This window comes from Pelodiscus sinensis, chromosome 2 (genome assembly GCF_052426305.1).
Source record: "Pelodiscus sinensis isolate ZL-2025 chromosome 2, ASM5242630v1, whole genome shotgun sequence".
In the NCBI taxonomy this organism is placed as follows: domain Eukaryota; kingdom Metazoa; phylum Chordata; order Testudines; family Trionychidae; genus Pelodiscus; species Pelodiscus sinensis.
The window spans coordinates 183364165-183380894 of record NC_143053.1 but is presented as its reverse complement, the minus strand read 5'-3'; the positions used below and the strand labels follow the sequence as shown (position 1 = coordinate 183380894).

Here is a 16730-nt window from a genome sequence, read left to right as displayed (position 1 = left end):
TCTTGGCTACAAGGGCACACTGTTGACTCATATCCAGCTTTTCATCCACTGTAATCCCCAAGTCCTAGATCAAAACACAATAATATGCATTGGCAGGGTGCCCATGAATAGTTAGACCACAACAGACTGGCGTGTGTAGATTCACTCCCAGCTTGCTGTGGTCTAATTGTTTGTATAGAAAAGGCTTAAGAGACCATTTGAAACCCAGGATCTTGCTATCTTAAGAATTTCCTCTTTCCAGATTTGGGGGGAGCAATAGCAGCCCCACAGCAAATTCTGACTGTATGGGACAAATTTGCTTCATTGTCATGCTCCATTATATAGAGTGTACAGGTCTAAGCTCAAAAGGCATAACATACCTAGGGTCAAAGTGTGGCTGGCAATTCATGGCTGAGGGAGAAATAAATGGGTCCTCTAATGTACCCCGGCAAGAAAGAGACATTATTTGGAGATTTGAACAGCCTGCCACGCTAGCAGTCCCACAGGGGAGGTGTCTGGGTTAAGTAGGGGTGATTCAATGGTCCTACCCTTTCAACAGGTCAAGCACTGTCAGTGGGAATGATGGTTGTTTTATTAAAGGTGAACCAAGAGCTGCAGCCCTGCACCCTTCCTTCATGCCCCAGAAGATATTATGTCCCCTACTGCCATAACAATCTCTTCAGAGCAGCCAGGCAGCCTTCCTCCTCCCCACCATTCTGCGCATTCTTGGCTGAGGGAGAAATAAATGGGTCCTCTAATGTACCCCGGCAAGAAAGAGACATTATTTGGAGGTTTGAACAGCCTGCCACGCTAGCAGCCCCACAGGGGAGGTGTGCTATCTCTTGGCCATTTCTAAAGGGGATGTAGCTGGTCTTATTCTGACAACGGCTCTTTCAGCTAGCTATTCCTAAACTCACTGCGGAGCTCACAACACTCCAGTGCAGTAGGTAAATGGTGAATTCTGCAGAAATCCCTTCACCCAGGACAGCAGAAATCTGACATTGTAAGGACAACATTTAAACCTTACTACGTGATCAAGCCAAAGGAGGAACTGAGCTGTGAAAACAAGGGTATTGTTCCTATAAAAAAAATACAAGCAAAGTGAACAAAACAATCATACTGCATAAATTTATTTTTGTTTAATAGTTTCTCTGTCCCAGCTTTTTCCCATGTGCACGTCCTTGTTATGTAATACAATGGTTGAATGACAATTATTGTAAACTGTAAATCTGCTTATCCCGCTGAACTGAGTTGCCTCAATGTGCATTTAATAATCTAATTAATCTTTAATTAATACAGCAACACCATGTGACAAAGGTGAATTATCTTCCATTTTCTAATTGTCCTTGACTATTGCCTTGAATCTGCAGCACTACTGATGAGATAAAGGTGAATAAGGTTGAATGTCTGTGCATTGATTTGTAGGTTCTGGGACTGTTACCAGTGTGGCTCCAGCAGTGCCCCAGGGATCGAGAGCAATCAACAACACCATGGCTGAGACCAAGCTGAAACGCATGAGAGAGTGAGTAGCATATCTATGTGAAAACAATATAGAGACGAAGCGGGCAGTTTTGAATGACAGCAAGACAAAATAAAACAAAACAAAAAAGAAAGAGAGATTGGAAAAGCAACTGTGAAATGGCTCCCAAAATGTTCATTGCAGTGGAACGTTTGTTGTGAGGGAAGGGTTAACCATTGCTTCTGAACATTTTCCCTGCAGTCTGCACAAGCACTGTCAGCCTTGCTAGTAGCATACTTTGTCTTCATTGTTTTCTGCGTTCTCAACATCCCTTTTTTATGGTCTCAACACAAACGCCATAAATCAGCAGCCGATGTTCATGTTCATGTCATGTTCTTTCTTTCACGTGCCCTTTGGCCTTTATTCCTTCATTCTTGCAAAGGATTTTTTTCTTCTGGTCTTGTACCAGTTAAATAGGGATATTATTGTGGTAGGCCAGGATTTTAAGCCTAAGTAAGGCTAAGGAAGATTGGCACCAAAATCCCATTGAAACTCCATTAGTCTCCATTGAAAATCTCAGCTGTAATAAATAATTATTTCACCTCCATAATAGAGCAGAGACCTGTAGCATCCCTTCAATATCTATATAAAGTTAACACTGTTTGTGCCCGTTACAGTAAATACAGAGTATTATTATAGTAACCATTTCAGATTTACTGTACTTCTATCTAGATACTGATCTATTAGTTATGATGCTCTATCAGAACTGAAGTACGGTGTTACAACATATCAGCTGATCTTAAATTGTATGCTCTTCCAGAGGAGAACAGTACCTGGCAAATTCTGGGTGCTGCCAGAACACAAATTATAAATACAAATTATTAGTGATAGTTGTTATTTATTTGAAACCTTTACAGAAAAAGAACCAAACATGATAGCATTGATGCACTACATAAAACACTGTGCTACACCAAAACATACAATTGAGATGGGTCCCAGAGAAGTACCTACCAAATATCTGAGCCACCTGAGGCCATCCAAGTTTACAGCAGTCCTAAATATACTGTCTCCCTAGCATTTCACTTCTTGGATTGGCCATAGCTCTGAGGTTAGTCAGTGTTGGCCAATCTGATTCTTGTCAGCACCGCTTTCAAGGGGAGCATTTCTGAGAGTGACATTGTATCTTGTTTGCCCAGTGGTTCAGAGGTGAGTTGGTTAGACAAAATACTCACCTGACAGACTTTATCCTGTGGGCAGATGGAGTTACAGGATAAACCTGTGCTATTAAAGACATCTTTATACATCTTCAGATGCCTTTTGGAACATGGTCCAAACTTTTAGGGCCTGAGTATTGCTAAGCTGTTTTAAAAAAAAGGTGCATTGTCCAACAAACAATAATTGTCAGTTTCCATGAGCTGCTGAGTCAGACCATGTGTAATGTGAACTATTCTTAGGGGCGTACAAGGCAGGTTGGGTGAAGAGGGATGTGTGTCTGGCCGGAAGGGAGACCGTCAAGCTGTTCTATGCTCCCTTAAAATCCCCTAACATGCAATGCCCTCCTGTTTAGAACAAGTTTAGTATAATCCAAAATTGTGTTCTTTATTGTCACTCAGAAAATTGCAACTTTCCAAACCTTACTGCAGGGCTTTCCAGTTGAGAGGTTCCAATAAAAGAGAGAGAGTGTGTATATTTTGCTATCAGGATAACCTAGTCGATTAAATGTGCTCTTTGGGACGTAGAAAGTAAGATCAATAAGCATGGAAGTGCAGTGTAATCTTTCTAACTGGTACATTTTGATGGAACCAGAAGCATACCAATTAACGATTGCTCCCATTATCTGATGCTTATAAGAATACATTGTGCTGAAAGTGATGCTTTTATTTTATGAATTGCTTTAAACAACACGCAGTACAAATTATATTAACACAAGAAACTAATTTAGTCAAGAGACTGTCAAACAGCAAAATCTGTGTCATAGCAAATATTAATTGACATCTATAAATAATATGAATGGGCTTGCAGACAGCAGCTAGTGGGACAGTCAATCGAATAGATATCCAGTATTCATTGTTTGGATTCATTACAACATTTTGCTGTGACTCCATTCCCTGGTAGTACATAGACATGCTGTTTATCAGGGTGCTAATTTAAGCAGATTCAACCAAATCAGTGTACAGGGATTTTTGTAGCGGGTTCATATTAGAGGATATGAGAAGATGGTGCTAAAAGAACATCTCAGTCCTTACAGGAATGTAGTATGAAGTTACTGAGTTTTTTGAATATAATAATTCAGATACCCAAATGCAGCTTGCCGTATTTAGGGAAACTAATTTTCCTTCTCTGAGTGTTGTCTGCATGGATTCAGTTCACTGTGCACATGCACTCCTGGTAGTTACGATTAAAATCTTTTGAACAACAGTGTGTGTTGAGGTCACACCCACACTCTCAGTGGTTCTGCATCACCCCTCCAAAGGACTCAAAGGGCAGAGCAGAGCTAATGGGCCCTTAATCTCTTCTTATTGCCATGGTAGCGAAAAAATGGACAGTCATGTCACTGTCTCTTGCACTTGTGCTCATCGCAATGAGTTTGTTGGTATAAGGAACCCTAGCATTGTTGTTCATAGTACAGTATGTTAGGATAGTAATTTTATTGGGTTTTAGTTCTAATATCCAGGGCTTCTCACTGAAGCATTCCTTGGATGCTCCTGCTATCAACTGTTCTTCTGCAGCCAAAAGAAGTAGGATACAGCACTGTTCCTCTAAGGAGCTCAGGTTTCAGTTTTCCATCCTAGGCACCTAGCAAAAGAAAGAGGAAAACACCTACTCTTTCTGCTTTAAAATTAGGGTAGCTCAAGGCCTGACCTAAGACCCTCTGATACCCATAGAGATACCAATCCCATGCTTCAGTACTGTCTAAACATGAGGCACAAGCTGCCTTTGGTGCAGTTTGTACTGATCCCAAGCTCCCAACACTGGTAGTGGGGTACCAACTCTTTTGGTATTGACCTCTTTGGCCCATTTTCCCATTTATTACTCTTGGTACCAACATCTTGGGCACAGACATTTACTACACTCCATGGTTTAACTGTTTCTGTCCTGCTGGAACCCCCTTTATTGTTTTCCACAGTGAAGATATTGTCAATGGGTGTAAGGGTGAAGGGGAAGCAATCAGCAAAGTCTTTTGTCCTGTGATGTTCTGCAGTAGTTCATCTGGCATTGAGACATGCAAGGGAACTCCTCCCAACAGCAAATTTGCAACTCAAAGCATGGGCTGGGGCAGAGCGGTGAGCGGAGAAGGAATGGAACAGCAAGTCCTATAAAGGAAGAATGGTATCTTTTATGTTGCTTGGACTTCGAGGGACAAGGATTACTAAGCACAAACAAACAAGCCCGAGTGCTTGCCAGGGTTAGCCCTAAAGGACACTGAGAATGTGCTTATTATCAAAATTTGGGAAAATTAAAATTAGAACTCATTTGTGTTTATATATGATTACTTGCTTTAAACTTGTAAGTGACCCGCTTATTTCTTTTTCCTAGTTAATAAATCTTTAGATAGTTTGTAATAGAATTGGCTACAAGTATTGTCTTTGGTATGACAAAAGTTATGACAAACACCCAGTTTTTTGCTGACAAAAAGCTCCCACCTCCACACGAGACTTTTGTCTCTTCCTCTTCCTTTATTGTCAGCAGCCATGCAGTGTGTACTACAGTAGGTTTTTGGTCAAGTTTATTGACATCCAGCATGTTTTCCACAATGCCCAATTAGCCACTCTGGCCAGTGTTTTGAATTCTGTGGCTCTGCAGCCACGTACATAGGTTAAACAGATGTGTCCCTCCCACCTGCAAACCTCGGGAACTTTAAAGTCCATTTCTTGGTGTCTGGCTTATTGTGTAGTGGTCCTCATGGTGTCTTCTCAGGAAAACAGGGCTGGCTATTGCTCAAAACACTCTCCTGCTTTGAGCCTCCCCCAAAGCTTTTGGAGTTTATCAGTGTGGGGTGAAGAACCGGTGCAGTCACAGCTGTGAGTGAACTGGGACATGTGCAATCACATTTCTTGAGTCCTGTGAGAAGGGGTATAAGTGAAACACCCTGCAATGTATTGCCAAGATAGAGGAACTCCAGAGGGCATACCAGAAGGTAAAGTAGGCAAACAGTAGGTCTGATGCTGCACCCCCAACATGCCATTTTTTTAAAGAACTAGATGCAATCCTGAGTGTAGACCCCATATCTACACCCAAGGACAGTGTAGCTACTTCCCCATAGTACAGAGTCAGAAATAGGAGTTGTCCCAGAGACAGAAGTTATTGATGAAGAGGAGGAACTGGACAAGGGGGTTACACTCAATGTGGTGACAACCAATGTGCCAGGCAGCAAGGTGTTGGTCTCAAGTCCTGAAGTTTGTGAGGACTCACAGCAATTTTGTATGTGGAGCATGAGTAAATGGCTGCCATGTGAGGTGGTAAGTTGTTCTAGTGCAGCGGGGTGGGGGACAGCAGTCATGCATGGTGGTGAGACTGTACTTTCTTGGGGACCCATGCCCAACCGTCCTCTCTTTAAAACTCACCATGGTCAGAGAGTCTGGAGAGATCTGTGTTTGCCTCTAGAATTGCCCTTAGGGTAACAAGAAAAGTAGCAAGTTTTGTTGAGAGACCTACATGTTAGCGAAATGTTACAATCTTTATCACGAAAAGTACCGTCACTCCATTGTTAGTAGTTACTTTTCCAGACCAAGCCTTGAGAAGTCTGGCATGTTCCTCAGTAGACTGACTCCATAAACTAAGAAAAAAATCACAAAGGATGAAGAAGAATCTGGTCAAAGCTCATGGAAGACCAAAATGGGATGCTGAAGTGTCTTATCAAGATGCAGAATGAACTGAACCAAAGGCTTCACAGTCAGCTGATCTTCATCCCTCACCTGCATGGCAATATGATCCCACCACTGAGTGCTGATTTCTCTAACCCCAAAAGCAATGCTCTACTGTGCACAGCTGATCTGTGACAGCCCAATGCAATGCCAATTCAGTTCTGTTCCTGTCACTCACATTGTCATCCACATCCGAATCTTCATCCTCTGCTATGAATTGCATAAGTAGCTCTGCTGCAATGTGCGATACCCTAAACACATTGAGAGTTGGGGGGTCCATGATTTCTCATTGCGGATGCTGGAGTTCAAAGCAATTCCAGGTGACATGAAAGTAAGCCAGAAGCCCACAGAGGGCTGGGAAGCAATGAGGTGACTGATGGGATATTTTTCCAAAAATGCATAGTGCTACATTGCACATTCCACCATGCAGAGACTGAAAGTGATGTCAGGCACTGTGGGGTGCTTATCCACATTGTTTTGCTCTTTCTGTTGACAGGAGAGGTAATAACGTGTCCATGAAATGTCGACAGTGGGTGACAGAAAAACAGGTTTGACAAATGTTTAGTTTTGTTGACATTTGCCTGTCAACAGCACTTCCATTGCCAAACCTTTCTAATGTAGACATAGCCTTAGTGTTATAACATATGGAGCTCACCTCTGCCAGAGAGCAAAGATTTGTTCCTCTGAAGCCTTCCCAATATTATATGCAGGATTCTCTTTCTCAAGCTTTGCTTGCATGATCAGGATTTGAGCCTTATAAAATATGGGTGATTTTAGAATAACAGAATATATACATAAGATAATGTATATCTTTTTCTTTTGCTCCTGAAAATATCAAAAGGAATAAAAACATTAAAAGGGAGATAGGACTATAAATTCAGAATGTTTCATGATCCTTTACGAAGGTATCCATGAACACATGCAATGAGTCACTTGAATGGAAGTGCAAGTGAGAATTCAATAAAGTGTATATGGGTAAAAAGAGAGAGCTTTTATGTCCCAAATTTTAAGTAAATTAAGATCCTACAGCACAGCAGTAAATGCCCCTTATTCAGCTCCCAAAGTCTTGCACACAGCAGCATACCATGATCAGGCAAAAGACTTCGTCATCACCTGCTGAGTGCAAGTAAAATTGTCTTTCAGATGCTTCAGAGAAAGGCATTTGGTGATATTTTTGTTCTATTCTTGTGATTGCTCATAGCAAATAGCACCATTGGTTTGGATTCAGCAATTGTAAGTATATGTGCTGTTTGTGTTTGTGATGTTGGCACTGAAGGTGTTATTTCTCTTAAAAATTCAGAAAGAAAGGTCAAGTGAGGTAATTGAGTGTGCACTATATAGACTTCAAGATAAGCATCTCAGATTATGCCTCAACTAAGGAACAGGTTCTCTAACGTATTTATGCTTGTTGCCAAAGAATTGGGGGTAAGGAGTCTATTGGGTTTGGCTTTTTAACTACCATTTGGTGGATTTTTCAAAAACGCTTGTCATTGGCTGAATGTTACTGTCATTGGTGTTTTATCATTGACACTAATGGGAACAGCAATAGGCCCCAATTGAAAAGTGTCCATATGCAAAAATCACCATCATGTTTGGTGTTTACAGATGCTCACTTTTGACATTGATATCGAATGGACACTAATAATTGGAGAGGAAACATATCTTTCTGTTGTCCAAATTATAACAATTTTTAATCTGAAGAGAGACATCATTCTTCAATGCTGTTAGTCTAGCAGCTTTCATGAGCACTAAATTTTCTCTCAGATGTACTTTTAGCCCCTTTGTATCTGAGTTTAGTTCTTTGTATTCATTTTTAAGCAGAAACTTATGCATTATGACAACAGGAACTTCTAAAGTATACATGCCCTTTTTTCCCCAGTAATCTTAATCCTATGAGTCACTTTCATACACGTTCTCTCAACTGAACACAGACAGAGGACTTGTCTTTATGAACAATTCGTTCACACCAAGCTGGGATAGGAATCTATTAACAGTTTGGTAATGGACTGTGACCTCGTCCCAGGTCAGAAAGGACCAGATCAGAGTGCACTAATGAGCTATTAAAACACCGTCTCTTGTTCCATTTGGACAGTTAATACATGACCAGCTAATGTGTGGTAAATTCCCACCTCACCTTACCATGAACTAAATGTTTGTGTAGACCAGCCCAGTGTCTCTCCTGAACGTGATTTAAAGACACACTTTTTTTCTGCCTAATTATTTAGGCTCTGAGCCAACAAACCAGGGAAACATAAGCTCATTTTAAGCACATTACTCTCAGTGGGACTGCTCATGTACTTAAACACATACTTAACTTTGGGCCTGAGCTCTTTTAATTTTGAAGGTTGCTTTATAAACAAGAAGGGCAAGATTGTAGATTAGACTGCGTGCCTGATCAGGAGCATAAGAAAGAGAAACAATTTCCCAGCCATAGGTTTCCCAGACTATGGTTTCTGGCATATATGAGTGAATTGGCATTGTGGGCCTGGTACTCCACCCTGTCTCAGAGCAGCTGAGTGGAGAAGGACAGGAAACGAGTGGAGACTTAGCTCTGTCCCATGCCTACTGTGTCAACAGCAGAGCTGAGCTGGTTAAGCAGAGATTCTATGTGGGGGGTGACTAATAAATGGTTACTTTGTTCTGAAACAGCTGCCTGTGTTGTAAACACTCACTGAGCATTGCAGTGCGAAAGAGTACAGTACAAGCAGGACCCTGGCCTGGCTGGGTTTGCTGCAGGTAGCCACAGAGTGAGACAGTGTTCATTGGTGCCAAAGGCCCTATCTCAGAGTCTGCGAGTATGTCTGCGCTGTGATAACTCTCCCCAAACCATCAAATCCCAGTGCCCTCCTCAGCTGACTCAAGTTTGTGGGGCTCGGACTGTAGCGCTCAAATTTGCAGCATAGATACTCAGGGTATGTCTACACTACCCTCCTATTTCGAACTAGGAAGGTAATGTAGGCATACCGCAATTGCAAATGAAGCCCGGGATTTGAATTTCCCGGGCTTCATTTGCATAAGCGGGGAGCCGCCATTTTTAAAACCCCGCTGGTTCGAACCCCGTGCAGCGCGGCTACACGGGGCTCGAACTAGGTAGTTCGGACTAGGCTTCCTATTCCGAACTACCGGTACACCTCCAGTGGAACGAGGTGTACCGGTAGTTCAGACTAGGAAGCCTAGTCCGAACTACCTAGTTAGAGCCCCGTGTAGCCGCGCTGCGCGGGGTTCGAACCAGCGGGGTTTTAAAAATGGCGGCTCCCCGCTTATGCAAATGAAGCCCGGGAAATTCAAATCCCGGGCTTCATTTGCAATTGCGGTATGCCTACATTACCCCGCTAGTTCGAACTAGCAGGGTAGTGTAGACATACCGTCATAGATTGGTTGGTGTTGTGGCCGTGTGAGGATCGTGTGAGGATGAGGGTCTCAGAGCCCAGGCTTCAGCCTGAGCATCAACACTGCAGTTTTATAGCACCACTGCCCAAGCTCTATAAGCCACAGCCATGCTGTTGGTCTTTTATCACAGTGTAGACATACCTCCTTGGAAGCCATAGGCTTGCCCCCACAGAACTATGTGGTTCTTTAAGGCACAGCACATTCAGGGGTCACTCCCAAGAGACTGGTTGCAAGCTGAGTCACAGATCAGACCCTGTGACAAGCGCCATGCAAGAAATATATCAAAATGCTTGATTAACTCATTTTCTCTAGAAGGAAATGCATTACCAGTGACTGCCCCATTTCCATTGAATACATGCAGAGTCAAACAGAGTGACTGAAACAGAATTAATATACCTCAGGACTCACATTTGCAGGTATAATTGTTCTCCTGCTGAACAGAAAGTATTTTGAGATTGAAATTATGTCATCTTTAAAAATGTCAAGACTATTCCTTCTGTGCACCCAAATAATGCAGACGGATGCCTTTCATTTAGCTTGTTATTCAGCTTGATGGCATCTGCCATTGTTATATATAGGAGTCCATAAATAATACTTGACTTTAGTTTGTGTTTTTTTATTTATTTAGCAGGAAGTATTGGCAAAAACTGAAAAATCTGAATGATTTTAATAAAGGAAATAACTGATCTGCTGTTTTAATTATTATCCTGCATTCGAAGCAATAAAGCATGGTCGATTGGGGTGTTCTCATATAATGAACTTCATGAGCTATCCATTTTTGTCCAGAAACAGGATAAGTTTCTGTGTTTTTTGTTGATGTGAATATGATGTTCCTAGATGGTTCCAGAAGGATGGTTTTGGAAAAGGAAATCACATGCCTTTGTACCGAATACAAATCTGCTCCAGAGCCCAGTATTCTCTGCTCCTTTGTACCTCCCCTTACCTCCTGGTACCATCCCAGGCTAGTAAAGGGGAAGAAGTGGTAAAAGGTGGTCAGGGGAGGCACATGGGAGCTGGATAGACTTCAGGGGTGCCATGGGCCCACAAAAATCACCCAGGGAATGCAGTCATATAGACTGGGTTTTAGGGAGTTGCTTGTTTTTGGCCACATTTTGAAATGGGCTTAGCTTGGATTTGAAAGTCCAAGTCACTTATTTAAAGCGTGAAATTTGGCAACCCTGATTTATCCCTCAGTTCTATAGCCTACATGATCTAGAGATCCTACTAAACATAGAGCAAAAAAGTGGTATTAAATCTTGATCTATTTTCTTACAGAAATAAAATGAGCTAATTGAATCCTGAGATTCTTATCAAGAAATGTATTCTAACCCCTAAGAGGAAGAAATAAGCTTTAATAAATTTGTGTTTATAAAGAAACCTTGTTCAGATCCTTGACATTCTTAATTGATCCAAGAGTTGTAGATCCATGGTACATTTCATTATCTCTTGCTGCTCAAATTGTTTATTGTGACATTTATTGTTTATAAAAGAAGGAGCTTGAACCTTCTTTAAATACTGAAGATTATTTATATTCAGTTTGATAATTACATTCTACTAATTACATTCTGCATAGAACAAATTATTACAAGTATGCATTAGGCTAATTTTAAAGAAATGTCAAGTACCCCATAGCTTTCACAGTATTAAGGAAATTACATGGCTATTACATCCCATTTTCTGTGGAAACCATGGATTTGTCCTTGTTGTTTTTTAATTTTGTACATGTACAGTAATACACAGAGGCTGGAATGATTTTGCGGAAATACTTTTAACGGAAAAGTTTTTCCGTTAAAAGTATTTCCGCAAAAGCGCATCTAGATTGGCACGGATGCTTTTGCGCAAACTCTGCTTTTGCGCAAAAGCATCCGTGGCCAGTCTAGACATGATTTTGCGCAAGAAAGCCCCGATCACCATTTTAGCCATCGGGGCTTTTTTGCGCAAAACAGTTCTTCCCTGTCTACACTGGCCCTCCTGCACAAGTATTCTTGCGCAAGAGGGCTTTTTCCCGAGCAGGAGCGGGAAAGTATTTGCGCAAGAAGCACTGATTTTGTACATTACAAAGTCAGTACTCTTGCGCAAATTCAAGCGGCTAGTATAGACAGCTGGCAAGTTTTTGCACAAAAGCGGCTGCTTTTGCGCAAAATCTTGCCAGTCTAGACACACCCAGATTGAGCTATTCAGATTTCAAGCTTAATTAGGGAGAGTTGATTTTTGTCAATATTTTACAAATGTGAGTGTTTTTGCATATAGTTAATCATAGTTTATTTCATTATGGTATCATTTAACATATCATTGCAGTATTTAGTAAACCCAAAATTCTGACCCTACATAATTTACAGATGGGCACGAAAATAATTTAGCTAGCTAAAATGTAAATAGTGTTCATTTGTTCATGAACTTCTAAGTAGGATTATGAATGCACTACTGTTTGCTCCATCGTTTTTGTCTTTCATAGATATGCTCAGTAAGTTATCTAATAATACACGGTTATCTGGTAGGAAAAATCAGTGTTTCTTCTTCTCATACATTCAGTGCAATATATTTTAGTTGTCATTATTGTGGTATATTTTGTTGCACATAGTGCAGCATAGTAACTCAGTAAGGTGTAAGTGTGGCTCTCCCCTGACACACAAGATATGGAAAGTCCTGTATACATCAGAACTAGTATAGCTCCACTATGTATGAGTGGTGGGATCGTATGCAAGATGTCTGCAATCTTTCATGAAGGATGTTTGAGAAGGAATTCGTGTATATGGAAGTATTCATGGGCATGTACAGAACCCTTTATAGAAGTGCACAGTAGTCAAAAGGACCACTGCAGTCTAACAATGCAGTAGCTTGTGTAGTGACTCTACTGCTGCTTTGAAACCTGCTTGAGGGAAACTGCATTGCCTTTCACTCCATTTGTAGTGCTTAGTCCATCTTCCCAGACTGGCCCTATCAGAGGGGATGCCAGAAGGGCCATTTGGCCCTGGCCTCAGGAGACAAAGGGGACCCAAATTTTGACATTTTTCTACCAAGTCATTTCCATTTATTATACACCTTGCAGTTATAACAGAGACAACAAAAGAAGCTATCTATCTATCTATCTATCTATCTATCTATCTATCTATCTATGCAAAAAAATTATTTAAATCATTGTGGGACCTTGGGCCTTCACCAATTTTTCAATCACATCCGAGTTTTCATCTGAGTGACTGGAGTAGCTTCTGTGATTAGTGATTCTATGTTATGAAATGCTGTTTACAGTCTTTGTTTAGAGGTTTTGAAAGTTGTATTAATTCTGCAAAAGCAACAAGGAGTCCTGTAGCAACTTATAGACTAACAGATGTATTGGACCATAAGCTTTCATGGGCAAAGTCCCACTTCGCCAGATGCATGTAGTGGTGTGGCTGATCTGGTTAGGTCCTGTGATGGTGTCGCTGGTGTAGATATGTGGGCAGAGTTGGCACTGAGGTTTTTGGATGGATTGGTTCCTGAGTTAGAGTTACTGTGGTGCAATGTATAGTTGCTGGTGAGAATTTGCTTCAGGTTGGCGGGTTGTCTGTGGGCAAGGACTGGCCTGCCTCCCAAGCCCTGTGAAAGTGAGAGATCATTGTCCAGGATGGGTTGTAGATCACTGATGATGCGTTGGAGAGCTTTTAGCTGAAGACTGTAGGTGATGGCCAATGGTGTTCTGTTGGTTTCTTTCTTGGGCTTGTCTTGTAGTAGGAGGCTTCTGGGTACATGTTAATCTAACTCTGTAACCAATCCCTGCAATAAACCTCGGTGCCAACTCTGCCCACATATCTACACCAGTGACACCATCACAGGACCTAACCAGATCAGCCACACCATCACTGGTTCATTCACCTGTACATCTACCAATATAATACACACCGTCATGTGCCAGCAATGCTCCTCTGCTATATATATTGGCCAAACTGGACAGTCCCTACATAAAAGAATAAACAGACACATCAGATATTAGGAATGGCAAAATACAAAAAACAACACTTGGACACACAGTAGCAGATTTAAAGGTAGCCATCCTGCAGCAAAAAAACTTCAAGAACAGACTTCAAATTGAAACTGCTGAGGTACAGTTCATCTGCAAATTTGACACCATCAGTTTAGGATTAAACAAAGACTGAATGGCTAGCCAACTACACAAGCAGTTTCTCCTCTCTCTGTGTTCAGGCCTCCAGATCAGATGCTAGAAGTGGGCCTCACCCTCCCTGACTGAATTAACCTCGTTATCTCTAGCCTTATTCTGGCTTGCATATTTATACCTGCCTCTGGAAATTTCCACTACATGCATCTGACGAAGTGGGTCTTTGCCCATGAAAGTTTATGCTCCAATACATCTGTTAGTCTATAAGGTGCCATAGGACTCCTTGTTGCTTTTGCAGATCCAGACTAACACGTCTATCCCTCTGTATTAATTCTGTTACTAAAAAGTGATTTAGCTTGGTCTGAGGGTGAGTGTAACCTTTAAATTAGATGTTTATCTCTGTAGAGGAGATTTTCATATTCCTGTTTTTTCTTATGTGTCTTAGTATACAATAACCATATCAAGCTCAGCTGTAAGCGACCTCTTTGTCCAGTTTTAGATTCACCTCTAAAGGCTTTTTTTGTGATAATAATCTTTTAATTCTAGTTGTTTAATAAACTTTATATCTAATCTGGCAATTGCCCCATGTTTATATTTATAAAAATGCACCAGTTATGTAATAACAAGAACATGTTAGCAGATGAAATTTCAGGACTTGGAAATAAAGCTATAAGGGCTGTAGTAAATTACACCCCCAAACCATTATTAAATAATATTAATTGTGAAGTATATATAATTAAAATTTTGTGTATCCAATAGCCTTTAGTGAATTAATTTATTGTGTGTTACTGTGTTTTAAAAGAACCCCTCTATAAAAGTGAAGCAAACATTTGAAAGTGGTGCAAGTAAGAGACAGCGAAGCAACAGAGTGAAGCAGGAGTTAAGAGTTTAAAGCCAATAACATCATTTCTTGTAGAAAAGATGCCTCGGCCTTTAGACAGTGACCATACTGACAGTGACATTTCCAGTTCCAATGATGAAAGCTTTGTACCCACAAATGACATTTCAGTGCCTCTGCCTCAAAATGAGGAGATCATTAATCAAGACACAGAAATGCCAACAGTAGTGATAGATGCAGCATCTGCACTCAATTTAGAGACCGTGCGAGCAGAAAATGAGAACCTTAAAGATTCTGGGCAGCAAGAGCAAGAACTCATGACTAGCACAGGACACAGTGCATAGTGGCATCAGAATCTGATATTGGACTTCTTAATAAGAACAATGTTGCTCAAATGCAATCGTTTCTCAAACTTAGTTGGTTTCAGATTCAAAGTAATATACTGAAAGATACTGAAAATCATGCCTTTCCTACTTGTCTGCTGACAAAACCTCTTCCAAATGGAGAGATCTACACAAAAGACTTCCTCTGCTAGAGCGCGGAAAATCAGGCTCTGTACTGTGTACCCTGTTTCATTTTTAACAGTAATATTTCAAATGCGTCAGTACTGTCTTATCCATCCATTGGTAGATTATTGGAGGAAGTTGAAAGACCAAATTCCTGCACGTGAAACTTCAGTATCACATAAGGATAACTGTTACATGGAAATAGGCTAGTAGAGTAGAACTAGCTGACAGTTCAATTGAAAACTTTCTCCTGAGTGAAATAAACACACGTAACTGGAAAAAATTCCTTGAGCGCATATTGAATGTCATTCTTTTTCTTGTTGAATGAGGATTGGCTTTGTTTGGTTCAAGTCAATGTATCGGTGACCCTACAAACAGAAACTTTATAGGTATACTTGAGCTTCTTAGCAAGTACAACCCATTTTTATCAGGCCATGTTAAGTGTGTTCATGAATCACAAGAGAGTGGAAAATGCATGTAAGTCCATTTTCTATCTGCCAGAATACAAAAAGAGTTTATTGAGCTATGTGCGACATTTGTGCAAACAATTCTTGAAGAGATATGACATGCAGAGTACTTTTCAATTAGTATTGATACAACTCCAGACTGTTTTCATAAAGAACAGATGAGCTTGGTCATTTGATAGGTTAAAATTGCAGAAAATTCAAAGGTTTCAATTGAAGAATGATTCATTTTCATTTTGAAATTTCACCAAAAAGACTGGAAAAGAAATTGCCGCTCATGTATTAGAAATTCTGAAAGACTTCATATTAAATTTTGAAGTTTGCATTGGCCAAGCCTATGACAATGGGTCCAATAAGGCTGGGAAGTACAATGGAGTACAAGCAGTCCTTCTTGAACACAATTCACACTGTATTTGCTCCAGTTGTGGCAACCACACACTAAATCTTGTCAGCATTGGTTGCGCTGACTCATTCAAGGAAGCAATCACATATTTTGGCAAAATCCAGCAATTACACAACCTCTTCAGTAGCAGACCTCGAAAGTGGGAAATTCTAAATCAGTATCTGCCTGTTTCCCTTTACAGCATGTCAACAATGAGATGGTCAATACGAATTGATGGCGTTAAACCAGTTGCACAGCATTTAGGTTGGACATTAAGAAAAAGTTCCTAACTGTCAGGGTGGTTAAACACTGGAATAAATTGCCCAGGGAGGTTGTGGAATCTCCATCTCTGGAGATGTTTAAGAGTAGGTTAGATAAATGTCTATCAGGCATGGTCTAGTCAGTACTTGGTCCTGCCATGAGGGCAGGGGACTGGACTCGATGACCTCTCGAGGTCCCTTCCAGTCCTAATATTCTATGATTCTATGATTTGGGATCTGTGAGAGAGGCTAAGTGAGATTGGATCTCTTACTCTCATAGCACATGCTCGCACTGAGCTTAAGTCAATTCAGAAGTATACATCCAAATGTGAATGTTGTCCCTGGGGATGAAGCTCCTAAAAATGATTCACAAAACTAAGTATTTAATTGAAGCACACAGTACTACATTAGATGTTGAGAAGGATAACATTGAATGACTTCTTAAAGATATTCAAAAGATTCGTGATCAATCGAATGCATTCCTTTCTGAGTCC

The 16730-nt window shown here is 40.8% G+C and overlaps 1 protein-coding gene across 5 annotated transcripts in view; it reads left to right on the top strand.

Annotated features, from left to right (window-relative positions):
• Positions 1 to 16730, top strand: part of NEK11 (NIMA related kinase 11) — a 214479-nt gene that overhangs the window by 171994 nt on the left and 25755 nt on the right. For 4 of the 5 annotated variants that reach the window (XM_006117584.5, XM_089776602.1, XM_006117582.5 and 1 more), the window contains one exon: positions 1405 to 1501. In XM_006117584.5, coding sequence (XP_006117646.3) covers positions 1405 to 1501 — 97 coding nt within the window. Of the gene's footprint in view, positions 1 to 1404; positions 1502 to 4640; positions 5111 to 16730 lie in introns of those variants that run through there. The other variant, XM_025181916.3, reaches the window with a different exon arrangement.